Raw genomic sequence first — 15348 nt, forward strand, 5'->3', positions numbered from 1 at the left:
ATAGCGAGCTAGCGCAGTTGCCAGTGATCGTACTTCTGTACATTGCAGCGAGGACAGGCACACGAAACGTGTTGAAAAGTATTTTGATGTAAATTCATAACGAGTAGCGCCCTCGGCTATACTAATGCGAAAAGCAAAGTACTTCGTAAAGGTCACACCTAACCATAGTCGACAAAGCATGGTGGCCTCGCGTCGGCTGAGCCCACTTGGGATCCGAAGGTGAGGCGAAGAATCCATGCGGTGCAGTCGGCTGTTCAGGGAGCTTGGGCTGTTCCACGAGGAGTGCGTGATATTTCGTGTAGCCTGTCGAAGTTTTTTAGCGGCATCTCACCTTGATAACGGTATCGATTCATTTTTGTTGTCTTGAAGAGCTGACCGAGCAGCGTTATCGGCTTGCTCGTTATCTATGACGTCGCGGTCACTTAGAAGCCACTGAAATTCATGAACAAATTATTTGACAATGATGAAGGAACAGGGTCAAACGTAAGGAAACTGACGGATTTACAGGTGACGACAAAGAGTGCTCATTTCGGCCCTTAATGTTAAAAACATAAAGGGAAGTTTTGCGTGCAGAAACCACGATATGACTTTGAGGCACGCCATAATGGGTGACTCCTGATTAATTTTGACAGGTATCTTGGACCTGCATCTGAATCCAAGTATATTAGCGTTCTTGCATTTCACCCGTACCGAAATGCGGCCGCCGCGGCCGGCATCCAACCCACCACCTCGAGCTCCGCGACAGGTTCATCCAAGTTTTCCTCATCAAGTCCGTTCGCCCAGTAGTCTGTTGGCATTACGTGAAGAGTTGTCATGCTCGCTATTCTGCCTGTTCTATGCACAAAATTAGCAACCAAAACATACTTGGGAAGAGAAAAAGTACTCACGATGACACCGTATGCCGTATAAGAAACTACAGGCAATTTTCATTAGAGTACGAATACTTTCTTTTGTTTGATACGAAAATAATAAGTTCAAAATTGTTATTTCGTGTCCCGTTATTGATTCATCAAGAAATATATATTACCTTTTCTTTTAAATAGTTGCATTGCATAGATGAGCTAAAAATAGGAATAGACGAAAACGGAATGCATATGTTTGGCGAGTTCCTCAATGACATGCTCTAAGAATATGATCAAAGTTCAGGATAGTCACCTGAGTAAATGAACAAGCGCGACAATAACTAGTATGCCGATAAATTGGTACTAAATATGCTCATTTTGTGGGCTATAAAGACACGATATGAAGTATTGTATTACAGTTTATATCTGTTAGTGGAAACGTTGCTGTTACTATTGTTTACAGCTCTCTCTTTTGAGTGAATACAAAGCGCTTGTTTAATTCATTAGTGCAAGTTTTTCGCAATATAGGGCTATATTATATGCGCCATTCCAATATGCAAGCTATACACACAAAAATAATAGCGAGACAAAACAAGAAATGAAATCGAAATTCAGCCACAGCAGGCGGGAAAAGGCACGCGATTGCCCCCCCCCCCCCCCACTCACCAGCCGCTGCTCGGCGAATACGCAATTGAAGGTGAATAAATGCGGCTTTATTATTTACCACCCGCCCAAGTACGGACTTATCGGCGCGACCCGAACAAAGGCTGTTCTTCTGGCTGCAAGCAAGGCTTAAGTGTGGATCTTCATTGTTCTTCTCTTCTGCAAGCAATCCACGGGGCTCATTTTCTTATCCCGAGTCGGGGACGCGGGAGAACATAGCCACCGAGTGCCCGTCACCACAGTGCTCGAGGCCGGCCACCTTCGTTTCAGCGAGTCAAATCCTCCGCCGCAGAAGCGCTGTCCGCGCGATGCGACGCCTATCAGCGAAAGGGGAGCGGCGAGCAAGGTCTCGCGAGCTCACGTTCCACGGAAGCGCCGTGCGCGCAACAGCCGGATCCTCCCTTGTGGCGTGTATGCGTGCACGCCAGGCGCGCGGGCCCGAGCATGTCGTGGCCAGCAACCAGAGCGTAATCTTTGTTGTAGGCGGCCCAGTACGTCTCTTTATGCGCCAGTCGCGTTCCTTCTTTGTTGCGGTCATTGTTTCTCTCCCATCGCGCTGCCTAGGCGCCGAAAATCGGGTCAGAGCTCGGAGGAAGAGTTCGAGATGCCGCTCTATGCCACTGCTGCGAGTAACGCGTCTATGAGTAAAAAGCCGTTACCCACGGGTACACTGCGCTGTGTGACGTTGGCGTTGCTATATTTTCTATCTATCTATCTATCTATCTATCTATCTATCTATCTATCTATCTATCTATCTATCTATCTATCTATCTATCTATCTATCTATCTATCTATCTATCTATCTATCTATCTATCTATCTATCTAATGTCTCTCCATTTACGACATATGCCCTTTTATGCATTGTCTTGCTTCCTCTTTCGGCGCAGCTTTTCATCGGAATTTGTTACCTTCCACGGTGGCTATAGTATTCTACTGCTGAGCGGAAGGCCTCAAGTTCGATTCCCAACTGTGGACGCTGTATTCCGTGGGAGTTATAATGCAAAAACACTCGTCTTGGTTGAGTTGGGATAATGTTAATGGAACTGCACGTAGTCAGAATTTATCCGTAACCTAGGACGTTCCTGATAGCCCGTGTGTTCCTTTTATATATTAAAGCACATATAAATTGATGACATAATGCATATTTTGAATATTAGGTTATTTTTTATTCAGGCTATACTTTAAAAAGATTTAAACGTCAGCAAAAGTACGTTTTAAGCTCGGTGGTCTTTCTGCTGTTTGATTTCGAATTCCTGAAGCGCTTATATTATTGTCCGATTCTGTGTAATTCCAGCTGAATATATCGTGGGATTTCGTAACCTTAAAACTATAAACTCTGGCATAAACTCTACTTCACCTTTACAAGTGAATGATGCTGGTTTTCAAACACCACACAGACGCAGTTGTTTTTACGCTTCAGCGTAGTTCTCACAAGCTCAAAAATTGGATTACGTGAAAAATTGCGTCCGCTCGGATTTCAAGATTGCTTTTTATAGTATTCTTAAATGTTCTTATCGCAGTCACCAGAGGAGCTCGGATTTCGACATTGCTCTTTATAGTATCCTTAAACATTCTTAACGCAGTCACCAGAGAAATAAATACTACTTCAGAACAAACTTCTACTTATTCCTTTATGTTCCACAAGCTTTAATTATTTCGCCTTAGCTGGCCAAATTATTTTGAACTGTAATTTCATGCGCAATTTTTAGAATTTGTATGTCTTGTATGACGTGTCTTACACTGTTTTAGCGGCTTGAACAGAACACAGTAGAGGTTAGCAGTAACTGCTATCATAGCGATGGACATTTCTCGAGGCAATTCTATTAGGATCAATGCTCCACTGCACACACACGCGCGCGCACATTTTTTTAAAGATCACATCAGTGGCTGCCTACTGGGAATTTTTTTATCTCATAAGCACTTCGGTGTAGCAGGCTTGGAACTCCCACGGATCAAGAGACATGAAAGCTCAGAACGCAAAAATCGTTAAGTTCCATTAAATGTTTATGTGGGCAAACATAGCGTTCTTAGTATATATATACCTGTTAGTTAGAAGCAAAATACACAAATAAAAATATTAACCCCCCCATATGAAGATAATAAAAAGAAAGACTCCGGTAAGCAACGTAATTGTGTCCCGGGAACGTGTCAAGAAAACTTTTAAGAGCGCTTATACCTAGAAAGCGAGCGCATCTTGGGGGCGGATAACTCGAAAGCCTCGCTAAAGTCTGGTGGATTCCCTCTAAGTATAACTCATACCACAACCACTCACTGGAAACGCAATCTCTTATTTATTTATTTATTTATTTATTTATTTATTTATTTATTTATTTATTTATTTATTTATTTTATAAGCTATGTTTGTATCACGATCTTGCGTGGGATCCATGTCCGCCTCTTCAGGCAAGTTACTTGGCAAGAAGAAACTGCGAGAAGCGATTTTTTTTTTCAGTTCATTCTTCCCGTGAATTACAGGGGGAAGCACAAGAGTTTGGAACCACTTGGGGCGACCTTGTAAAGCATGATGGAAAAAGCAATAAGACAGACGGCGCATCCCACAAGGCTATAAGTGGTGACTGTGGCGTGTGATGTACACGGTGCCTCGGCGGCGACAGCTCCTTCAAAGAAAATGTCCCCACCCTGAACGGAACGGCGGGCGAGGAGGACATTGAGGCACCCTAGTGAAGCAGTGTCCTTTCGGTTACGGTTCGGTAGTGGCTTTGGTATGAAGGGAGGATGGAAAGAGGTGCCGCTTGGCCGCATACTTTTCACGTACCTCTCAGTGGTGTTGTGCTGCCACATTACAAAGCGGTAGCTGCATGTTCCGCCTTTATTTTCTTTTTTTCTCTTTTTTTTCTTTTTGGAAGGGTGAGAGTGTTTTTATTTTTGTCCGCCACACCCAGCATTGTTCCTACGTCGTAGCTAAACTGTACTGTATAGATTTGGGTTTGCGAGTGCATTACTATCTCGCCTTCACTCGTTTATGTTCGATAAAAGAGTGGTTTCTGACGGTTTCTATATTGTTTCTAAAAAAATTTTTTTTTTCTATACGTATGCACAAGGATTCCCCTATGAGCCTAGTCTTGTTATTTCAGCGACTTTGAGCCTGCCCCAGACTTTGTCTATATTTCAGAACCGTACATCGTTATTTCGATTATCATATTTTCCTTATTATACTAAGAGTGTTCATATTATGTAGAGAGCAACAGTATGGGATGCTGCTGAACAAAAATTATTGCAAATTGGTCTGAATTATCGCAAATAATACCCGCTATCAGATTATTTGTTATTAGTGATTATTAACCATTATCGGGGTTAGCCATTTTTATTAAGTCACAGAACGTGAACGTTTTTGAAAAACGAAATCTGTATTTAAATATCTTATGTGTCTGCATGCTTTCTTAAACAGGCGAAATTCAATTGATTTCCTTCCTCTATGCAAACATACAGTTAAGACTGTTGTCTTTCTTTCTTTTTTTTTCACTTCTTTTTATTTCATATAAAACTGTGTGCGTGTTGGTGACAAAGTGGCATCGGAATTTCTAAGTGGGGCGCTCTCTAAAAGGAATCGCTTAAGTGAATCGTGTTTTTGGGCTGGGCAGTATAAATCGTCCTGTATTAAATTAGGATAAACGAAACGTTTTTTCTTTTTTTTTTTTGGGGGGGGGGGTCTCTCTGAGCATCCTGTAGAGAAGATTTCCTCCGTGTCCAACTATTGGCCTTTGGGCTTCTTCTTCTCAGCAAGGCTTTGTAGCCTTCGGTGACCAAAACTGCTCGCTTTTTACTCGTTTGGTGTAGTAAGGTGCCCGCAACTCCCACGGTTTACTTCGCGCGGCCTTGAAGACAAATCGTTCCTGCCGGGGGCGATTTTTCACCGCCGCGTGAGAGCGATAGGGCAGCGTGGACACAATGAGTGCAGTTGGAGTATGCGCGATAGTGCGCCGCGTCGGTCACTATCTTTGTTATTATACTTTTTTTTTTTCATTCTACCGCGAGAAGAGATCGATCCGGCAGAGTCGCCTAGCAAAAGGCGCGCTACGCTCGCGGGTATTTATAAAACAGACTGAACGGTCAGCACCTAATATAATGGGAATTCCGTTGCGCCCGAGAAAAAAAGAACGATATAGAAAAGAAGGACAAAAAAGAAATGCAAGCACACTGGGCGCGAGAAAGAAGAACCAAGGAGTAACGCGCAGCAGCGCTGGCTCTCGCCACTCGGGTGCAGTGAGCCGAGGCGAAGCTCACCACAAATCGCTTCCCAGTGTCTGCGCTGCGCTAGGCGCTGGTAAGGCAGTGGCGCGAATAGGCGCTAATTCTCCCAAAGCGTTGGGGCGGTGAACCCGGCGGGAAAGGAGGCAGCGTGGGGGAAAGGGAACACTTCCACCGCACCGACGGTCTGCGGTCGCGTCAGAGAACTGTCGAGCACCCGACGACAGTGTACGCGGAAAGACCAACGCAGCCATGAGACTGCCACAGTGGACGCCCGTCGTGAGTACATATAAGCCTGCGACGTCACCGACCGCTCCGCTCTGAAATAACTCGGCTGCACGGCAGCAGATATTTATCAGTGCGGACGGAACTGCATTCTAGCTCATTGAGAACGATGAAGTTGCTGCCACTTGCTGCAGGCCACTGAGTTGATTCGGTTGCGCACGCCAGCCCCAACATATTTGCGACTGTTCGACTCCTTCGGGCGGTGATGAAGCGCTTGATGACAAACCGCCATCGAACGAAATGTTTTCTATTTTCATGCAGAGACCGACTGAAGATCTCTGGATTCTGTTTTTGTCCGCGCAAATTGCCATGTGCAAAGCGAATGTTTGTCACACAGGATTCCTATCCGTTTCATTTATCCCCGTGACATTGTAATTACTGCTGTTGTGAATGGCGTGGCAGAAACGTGTACTAAGTGAGAAAGCTTAATTTAGAAGAAGCTGGCAACGACGAAGACATAAAGCCGATAACGAGAGGAGCAGATGATATGGGTTAATGAATACCACGCAGAAGAGAAAAGCTAAGTCAGTTGCATATTCGTGGGGAGCCCTCGTAGTGAATCTTCATAATTTATTAATTATTATATACTATTACTGGGGTGAAAGAAAGAAACGCATGGCTTCACAGTATTTAATAAGTCCACCGTGGCGAGCTGATCTGGGCAACACTTTATAGCTCTTTCTTAATGAAAGAGTCAGCTAATTAATTTACCTCACAGTACGTGAGGTAAAAGGAAGACTCCATGTTCAGGTTTCTTTTCAAGAGTTTACACTCAATTGTTAAGAATCACGTTTTGTTCAAATGTTGCTCAGTCGATGGGCTCGCGCAAAATTTAGAATGCACCCTGTGCGCCAATTAAGTTTTGTTTATTTCTTAGTAATTGGCACCTGCAAGCACCTACTTAAATATAGGATATAGGACGGACGTTGTTGTTTAGCGCTATTGTATAAAAATCACCCTTTATCACTATTGCGATTTCTTATGTGGCCATCGGGGCTGTAGAGATTCAGCCCGTACTTCCGAAACATCTTGAAAAGTCTGGCAATATTGGCTGAGCGCCGGATGTATCGTCGTGGGCATGATATTTTGTTTTTAGCCAATTTAGGACGGAGGCCAGATCGCAATGACGGCAGCTTCACGGTGCTAGACGCATTGAGTCTGTTCATCGATAATGAAGCTACGTGACCCTTGCGTGAGCGCTGCTGCAGAGACAGTCACTCGAGCGTGCTTACACTACGCGTAAGAGGTAAAACGCAACAAAAGGCGTCTTCGAGAAGGGAAGAACGTGTCACGGCCCCTGTGGACGCGGGCATCGCAGATTTCTTAACTGAGACGGCAGGCCTCAAATCGGGGCGAAGGTAATTTCAGCTTGTCATGTAAGTATGCACATAAACGATGTTACCTTAACTATCTCTAAGGTTGCTCCCCTAACAAGGAGCGCTAAAATTCTGAGTAAAATTAGCATATGTGCCGCCTGGCACTACAGGGGTCACGTCTCGGTGCCCTGAATGCGGCAGACTCTAAGGCGTCTGACACGTTGCCTTCTCCCACTTGAAATTTACCGCGAAGTCCTTGTCTCTGGGTGCCAACAAGGAGAATAACATGCATCAGAGGAACGCACAGAAAATTTCAGCAATATTATTTGCTATAGTAGCAACTGCATCAGGCGCCTCCCTCCCCCCCCCCCCCCACTACCAAAAATAATAAATAAATACGCATAGCTCGACATCCATGAGGTGTCCGTGCGTACTGCACGGACACCTCATTACTGCAGCAAGTTGCATATGTCATAGTGAACAAACTGTATTCGTGTGCGGAATTTTTGTTATGTCATAAACAATAATGCTTCGACTACGTGTAGTTACGCAATTGTCACTTTTTTTTTCCTTGGAAGTGAATGGAAGTGAACGAATATTTCAAGCAACGAACGAGCATTGATAGGTTATCCTTAGTATCGGCTGTGCCAAAGGCTTCAGCTATATGCTGTCTGACGGGGCTATTTAGAAACCAAGTCCTTGCACAGCATCGTGGTACCCTGTACCAGCTGTTCACGCGCGTATTCCTCACTCGTAAACGTATTCGTCGAACGCAATGTGCGCTCCCCGACCACATGTTGACTGCGCGCGAGGTGTTGCCTCACCCCTCGCGCTCGGGCCTCGAGGGTGGCGAAAGGGATCGATTTTGGGAAAGAGCCTCACCCACAGCGCCCGTCGTCGACGCTTGTTTACTTTATCACTTCGCAGAAAACGCGTTCAAAACATCGGTTCAGGCATAGATTTCCGCCTCCCGCACTCAGTGCTACAGATGCTGCGGCCACGCGCTCTTGAGTGCATTACGGCGACTGCCAAGGGCACGCCTATACATGCACTGAATCGTGCGGAATTCAAGCCCGGCTGTCAAGCTGCACTTTTCTGCAGTCTCGGGCGTTTGCTTGAAGTATAGCCGGAATAAGTGAAACAGCATGAGTGAAATACTCATTGGGGTGTGGTTGCGAATATGTGCGACTAGATTTCGCAGCTATCGAATATATATATATATATATATATATATATATATATATATATATATATATATAATGTTTGTGGGTGCGCGCGACTTGTGCTCTATATTGTTTCGTAAGTAAAGTATGTGTAATGAGTGCGCTTCATTTACACAACCTTCGGGAAACTTCCACTAATTTCCACGAATTGTATGCTTGTATAGAGCCACGCGGAAATACAGAAAGAACAGGCGGGCTTGTTATAGCTATGAGGAAACATGACTTTTCGAGATCTTTACATATATTTTGAGCGTTACGGTCGTTGGTCCTGCTGCAGACGAGATATAATCATGTTGAGGAGGTTCAAGTGCGTACGCAGAGTGCGTTAAACTACCTCCACAGTTCACTGGTCCCTATTTTCAGTGCCCTTTTAGAGATGCGTTTCTCGCGGTCACGCGGGCATTACGCGCCGTGCTGATATGTAAAGTTCACTACCGCGGCAGCACGCGCCCCTTCTGTTTTTAACGGCACTGCACATTATAATGATCGATACTGCTGTCGCTTCCATTAAACCGTATCTTATTGAGTATTTATTTATTTTGCAGAGTAACTATTCCGGAGTCCTGTAATGCTTGGGATGAAGACGTTGATGCGATGTTACATGAGTAGGAGTAATACAAATTATGAAGCCTATTTTCCATCTTGCTTCTTGTTTGCTGCTCTTTGTTATTATTATTATTATTATTATTATTATTATTATTATTATTATTATTATTATTATTATTATTATTATTATTATTATTATTATTATTATTATTATTATTATTATTATTATTATTATTATTATTATTATTATTATTATTATTATTGAAAGCGCATATATGCAACAGACAGAGAGATTTGAGGAAAGACGCAGGCTGGCATTTGCCACCGAAAAGGGCATAACGCCTGCTGCACACTAAACCGAGACATTTGAGACGCTAGCGCAACACAAAGAATCAAGACTGCGTACGCCTCTACCTCAAGTGCCATTTCATTGAGAATTGATGCCATGTCCTCTCATTGTTCTCCAGTGGTTCCGCTATCAGCGAGCCCTCAAACGTGAAATATTTGTTCACAGATATTACAGCATCGTGTTTAATGAAATTTTCTTCGCTCAGGCAGATAATGCACAGGACGAGCTGCAACATGCTACTTTGCTTTAGCCATCTAGGATGATTAATTAAAAATGTAGTTAGTGTAGCGTCCTAAATTAAGTACATCACGGCGCAAATTACTCCTTACTTAGAGACGGCTAAACCGGACACTCGCATGATGGCAGTAAGCTTGGTACCCGTGATTATTATTTCTCTAATTAAAAAAAATATTGCACCTCAAGAAAAAGACACTCGGTACAGTGTCATTTATTCTATAGCGAAAAGTCTCGTCCAATCAGATTGCACGTGCGATGCGAATACTGTATAGTACATTCTTGATTGTACGCGAGCAAGCGATTACTTTGGAATGTTGTACGTTTGTACTTACATGTATAAGGAGTCGACAGAGTTGACCCGTGAAATCAGATTCAGTGCCAGATGTCTGTGATCGCCACTGTCGTTGTGAGATGAATGATGCCCATCTTCTGGGACCAAGTTCGCCCAATAAAGAGTTCGATTCTTAAGAGGATGCTTAAGCTTGACGCCGATACTGATTCCCTTATCATTCTTTTATTCATATTAATATAAAATTAAAGGAGAGGCTGGTTCGTTTATTTGTGCCGGCTACTCCTCTTGGCCGGGCAAGCAAGATTTGAAAACAGAAAAATATTGAAAAACACTGGAGACAATCAAATATGCGAAGTTCCGCGCGCGAGTAAAGGAAAGCACTGAAGAGAGTAAAAAAAAAACTGTTCTACAACGCTCCTACACTCAACACTCTACCGTAATTCAAGAAATTGGATGACAGCGCCGGTGCTCGATATAAATGGTCACTGCGTGCTTCAGTGACACTCATCAGCAATCCCTGAGAAACGTTGCGTCTTCATTAGCCCAGTGGCTGCGCTGTGCCCAACTCGGTAGGGAACAGCGCTTTATGTTAAGGGCCTATAAAGTCAACTGGAAGACAGGGAATTAGGGCTTGATTTATCCCGCATGCGTAATGGACAAATGGTGCAAGAGAAGGTCCGCGGACTGGTGTATGCAGACGACGAAGTGCCACTAGCGGACACTGTGATATATCTGCAGACACTCTCGAATATATGTGGCAACGCTGCGACAAATCTAGGCCTTAAGTTTAGCACTGAGAAATCGGGAATTATGAACTTTAATGAAGAGACCAGCAATTACGCAATGTCAATTCTACAGCAAGTCATACCCATAGTCAAGCAATATAAATACCTCGCCGTATACATAAACGAAAGAAAGACTTGGGCGCAAACGATGAGATCTGCCTTACCTCTGTAAGGAAGCCTTCGTTGCGATGAGGCCGCCTTATGTCACTATAAAAGCTTCCTTACTGAGGGGCCCTCGGTGAAGGCTTCCTTGGCGCTTGCTCAGCGGAAGGCTGCTCCGAAGCTACTTTCATGTGTCCGTACGCTGCTGCAGGCCCTGAACGAGCGCTTCACCTCACTGCTAGGCCACGTGAGGTTTGATTGCGCATGCGCGCTGTCGCCCGCATGCGGAGAAACGCGAGCACGGCGCCAGGCGTCAGTGTCCGTTGTTTTAGTTGCACGTTTGGCATGAGTGTCGTTCCGCGACTACCGGCGTGCCAGGGCTGCTGGAACACGTCGTTTTGTACTGTAATGGTTCCTCACGCTGTGTAAACAGAACTATAAAAAAGCGTCCACGCGTTCAATTTGAAAATTATGTGACAATCCAACTTTCTTTTATAAAATAAAGGTGTTCGTCTAAAGCTTATAAGGGATGGTCTAGAACGCAGGTAGATCCACTCTAACCCGGGCCTGCAGGAACCACTCCTTACGCAAGAACGGGCGAAGGGAGCTTTCAGAGTACGCTTGCTTCATCCATCGGTGACTCGCTAAAATGAGGCCTCACGTAAAGTAAGGAAGCCGTCGAAGGAAATGAAGGCTTCATTGTTTGGACCTTACTGAAGCACCCACCAAGATAATCTGAATATAAAGGGGAAGCGGAATGGAGCAGTAATGAAACACAGAGCATTTTGGGTCAAAGTAATATAAGGTTGTACATGGGAATCTGGAAAGCAGTGACAGCGCCTACGTTCGGAAATGCCATTCTGTGCTTAAAACCGGATATCTTCTACGGGTTCGAAGTTAACCAAAGACCGGTAGGCCGGTTATCTTTAGCGGCCAACGGTAAAAGCCCAAATGAGGCAGTGCATAGTAACATGGGTTGGCCCTATTTTGAAGTCAGAGAATCGTAGAGCAAAATTAGTTTTCAAGCAAGACCCAAAAACGTGGATGAATATAAATGGGCGTCTAAAGTGTTCACGTATCTGTACCTGAAAAGCGTGGACACAGAATGGAGGAAGAAGTCAAGCAAGTTATCAACCACTTACAGGGTAATTCGAGGTGGGAATAGAGAGAAAGAAACTGAGAGAAACAGAGACAGTGAGTTGGATGCAAAGCGTGGAAACAAAAAAGACCATGGAAAATTACAAGATCGGGAAGAAATAAATTAGAAGCGAAAGTCTCTGCGATCGCGCAAAGGGCAGTGCCTTGCGATTGGAGGCTCGAGCTGGTTGCCTCAGGACAAAAACATGCCGGAGCAAACATTTGCAACATGATGAGGCATGCGTATGCTGCAGCAACAAATCCGGAGGCGACTCAGCACATCCTTATGGAATGCGAAGGGATTCACCCAGTCAGACGCGTAGGCAACGTACATCTTCCAGATGCGCTTACATTTAAACTTGGCGGACGCATGAACCGTTTAGCCGTTGAAATAAGCAAGAGACGCTTAGTGTATTTGTGGGAAAAAGCAAAGAAGCGATTGATGCGACCGCATTCGTTACAGGCAGAGCTAGCGGTACAAGATGGAGAAGTTTTGAGGGAAAAAAAAGATGAAGGAGATGTAGTTAAAATAATAGAATTAAAAACATGTGTAGCATAACTGATTAAGTCAACCAGGCTAGATGACTTTTTACTATCAGCCCCGTTTCAAAGAGGATGCCAATAAATTGTCATCATCATCTTAGAGTGACTGAAGGACTTAGAGTCGGGAATCACTTGAGAATACGGGGGTAAGAGACACACATATGGTTACGATTCCACTATTCAAATACATGTAAAGCGCAGAAATACTTTTATGAGGCAACCGCTTGACCGATTTGAATAAATTTTATTGAATTTCGGAGGCAACGATACATTCTAGCAGCTATAAGTAGCAAAATTTTGTTGTATGACCTCAAAATTTTTTCACGAAGATGCGAAAAATGGATCAGTTAAAAATAATAGATGTGCGAAGTTCACAAACCTGTAACTGGGAACCAAAAACAGATATCGCAATTCTGCGCGCACAAATCTGACATTAAATTTGCACGTTACACGGATTGGTAACAATGTTTGAGAGCATTTTCCACAAATTTTGCTGACAAATTAGTGGCATACTTCATGCAGAGCGGCATATAATACACAAATATTGTCCGCTCGTCCGCTTTAGATGCATTATTAGAGGCAATAATTGTAATATCATTTTTTAATTTTTTGTTAGGGAGTTGTAAACATTATAGCAGAGTTTATTGATGTTTGCAATTTTCAAGAGTACTTTTTAAATTTAATTATAGTATTTTTACGTGCCAAAACCACGATCTCATTATGAGGCATGCCGTAGTGGTGGTCTCTGGAAACTTGGACCACCTGGGATTCTTTATTGTGCACCTAAATCTAAGTACAAGGGTGTTTTCGCATTTCACTCCGATCGAAATGCGGCCGCCATGGTCGGGATTCAATCCCGCGACCTCGTGCTTAGCAGTCCAACACCATAGCCACTGAGCAACCACGGTGGGCCAACAGTATTTCTATAACGCATTAACAGCTTAAAAATAAAATAGTACTCACTAGATCTTAACCTTTTCTTTAAATGCTACAAACCTCATCAACATCGCTGCAGTGGTTGCCAAGAAAAAACGATTTCTCCGTTTCAGTGTAATAAGATAGAGCTGCCAAGCTAGCTAAAGCTTCCTCTTATCTCCCAGTTTTGGTGCTGTCTGGTCCTTGACCGTCACTACAACGAGGCAGTAAAAACGGTGCGAAAAATAAAAGGCCTTACAATGCGTCTTGCTATCTATCATAAAAAATTACGCGCATACAGCGTAAGCATGCACAGCAACCCTCCAGACGACGCCAAAAGCACTCTAGGCGTCACTTGAGGCCTTATGGAACGCCTTTCTACGTTCTCAAGCTGCTTACCCTGAGCTTTCGGGTTTATGCTACTCCTGCGAAAAATAGAAAGCAAAGAAGAAAAAAAGAAAGCGTTGTGTATGCATCAAGAGAGAGACAATAGTTTCCCTCGCCGTAAATACGTCCTGGTTTCTCGAATTTATTGGCTGCCTGCCGGTCCCCTTAAGAGATAACCCTCATAACCACATTCTGTGGCCGGAAATCACTGCTCGACATACATAGATAATGCTCGGACGAGGCGCTGTTCTTTTGCATATCGTGCAAAGAAGTTTCACATCGGGCATTGGAGCTGTTGAAAACGTTCAGCCGGAACGTTTTCACGAACGGCTGCCTTTCATTGGTAAAAATAAGAAAGGCGCACTTCAGTTCATGATCTTTGTGTTCACGCAAGCGACATCAGGCGGGCACTTTTTCGCGTACAGATAATGGTGCCTTAGTTGGGCCATAATAAATGTTGGAATGATTATTCTTTTTAATGCGAAATCATTATATGTTCCATGAGGCCGAAAATCCGGCGTGATCGAGTGATGGTACCAAGAGAGAGAGAGAAAGGAAAGACAGGCAGGTTAACCGGAGATTAACTCCGGTTGGCTACCCTGTATCGGGGGAAGGGCAAATGGGTGTGATAGGTGAGACAGAGAAAGGATAAAAAAATTAAGAAAATAATGGGGGGGAAACGCGCACACATGTACGCACGATACACACGAACTGTTTTTGTGGGCACTGTCACGCAGTCTGCAAATGCGTTCCTAGTGTTACGCAGTGTCACCGTCCAATCCTACGTCACACATTGTACAGTCACAATTTGCCAGAAAGTCCCGTGTCTTTTAAGTACTGCAGCAGCGCCTTCATAGCGAATGGCGGATCCCGCTGATGTTCGCGTAGGCCAGTTTCCAAGGATCTTGTTTTCTGTGATTGCGCGATTGTCCAGTTTGTCTAGAGTGGCTGAGAGGACAGCTCTTTGCGGGTTGAAACGAGGGCACTCACAAAGGAGGTGCGCGATTGTTTAATTGCACCCGCAGAAGTCACAAAGTGGGCTGTTGGCCATTCCGATAAGAACGGAATACGCATTTGAAGATGCTACTCCAAGGCATAGACGAACTAGAAGGGTGCAGTCACGTTGTGGAAGCGCGGGCGGAATACGGAGCTGTAAATTAGGGTCCAGGGTATGAAGGCGTGCACTTGTGAGCTCGGGTGAATTCCAGTGAGCTAATGTAAGGTCACGCGCAAATGCGGAAAGTTTTTCGCTGCGTCGGCTCTCGAAAGAGGAATGGCAACGCAGTTGACGCCGTCATGGGCAGATCGCGCAGCTGCGTCTACTCGATCATTGGCATGTATGCCACAGTGAGTAGGGAACCACTCGTAAATTATATCGTGTCCTTCGTCAACTATGCGACGGTGGACTTGTCTGATCTCTACGACGAGCTGTTCGTGTGATCCATCCATGGCGCAGTGCTGAGATGGCGCACTCTGTAGGGCTGCCTTGAAATCAAAGAAAATTGACCATGCATGT

At 44.4% G+C, this 15348-nt stretch overlaps 1 protein-coding gene across 2 annotated transcripts in view; it reads left to right on the forward strand.

Annotated features, from left to right (window-relative positions):
- Positions 1-15348, forward strand: part of LOC142578976 (QRFP-like peptide receptor) — an 813496-nt gene that overhangs the window by 750978 nt on the left and 47170 nt on the right. The window contains exon 1 of one of the 2 annotated variants that reach the window (XM_075688736.1): positions 5928-5994. The exons of the other annotated variant lie outside the window; for it this stretch is intronic. Coding sequence (XP_075544851.1) covers positions 5968-5994 — 27 coding nt within the window. The 5' untranslated portion in view covers positions 5928-5967. Of the gene's footprint in view, positions 1-5927; positions 5995-15348 lie in introns of those variants that run through there. 2 annotated transcript variants of the gene reach the window in all.

Source organism: Dermacentor variabilis, chromosome 1 (assembly GCF_050947875.1).
Source record: "Dermacentor variabilis isolate Ectoservices chromosome 1, ASM5094787v1, whole genome shotgun sequence".
Lineage (NCBI taxonomy): Eukaryota > Metazoa > Arthropoda > Arachnida > Ixodida > Ixodidae > Dermacentor > Dermacentor variabilis.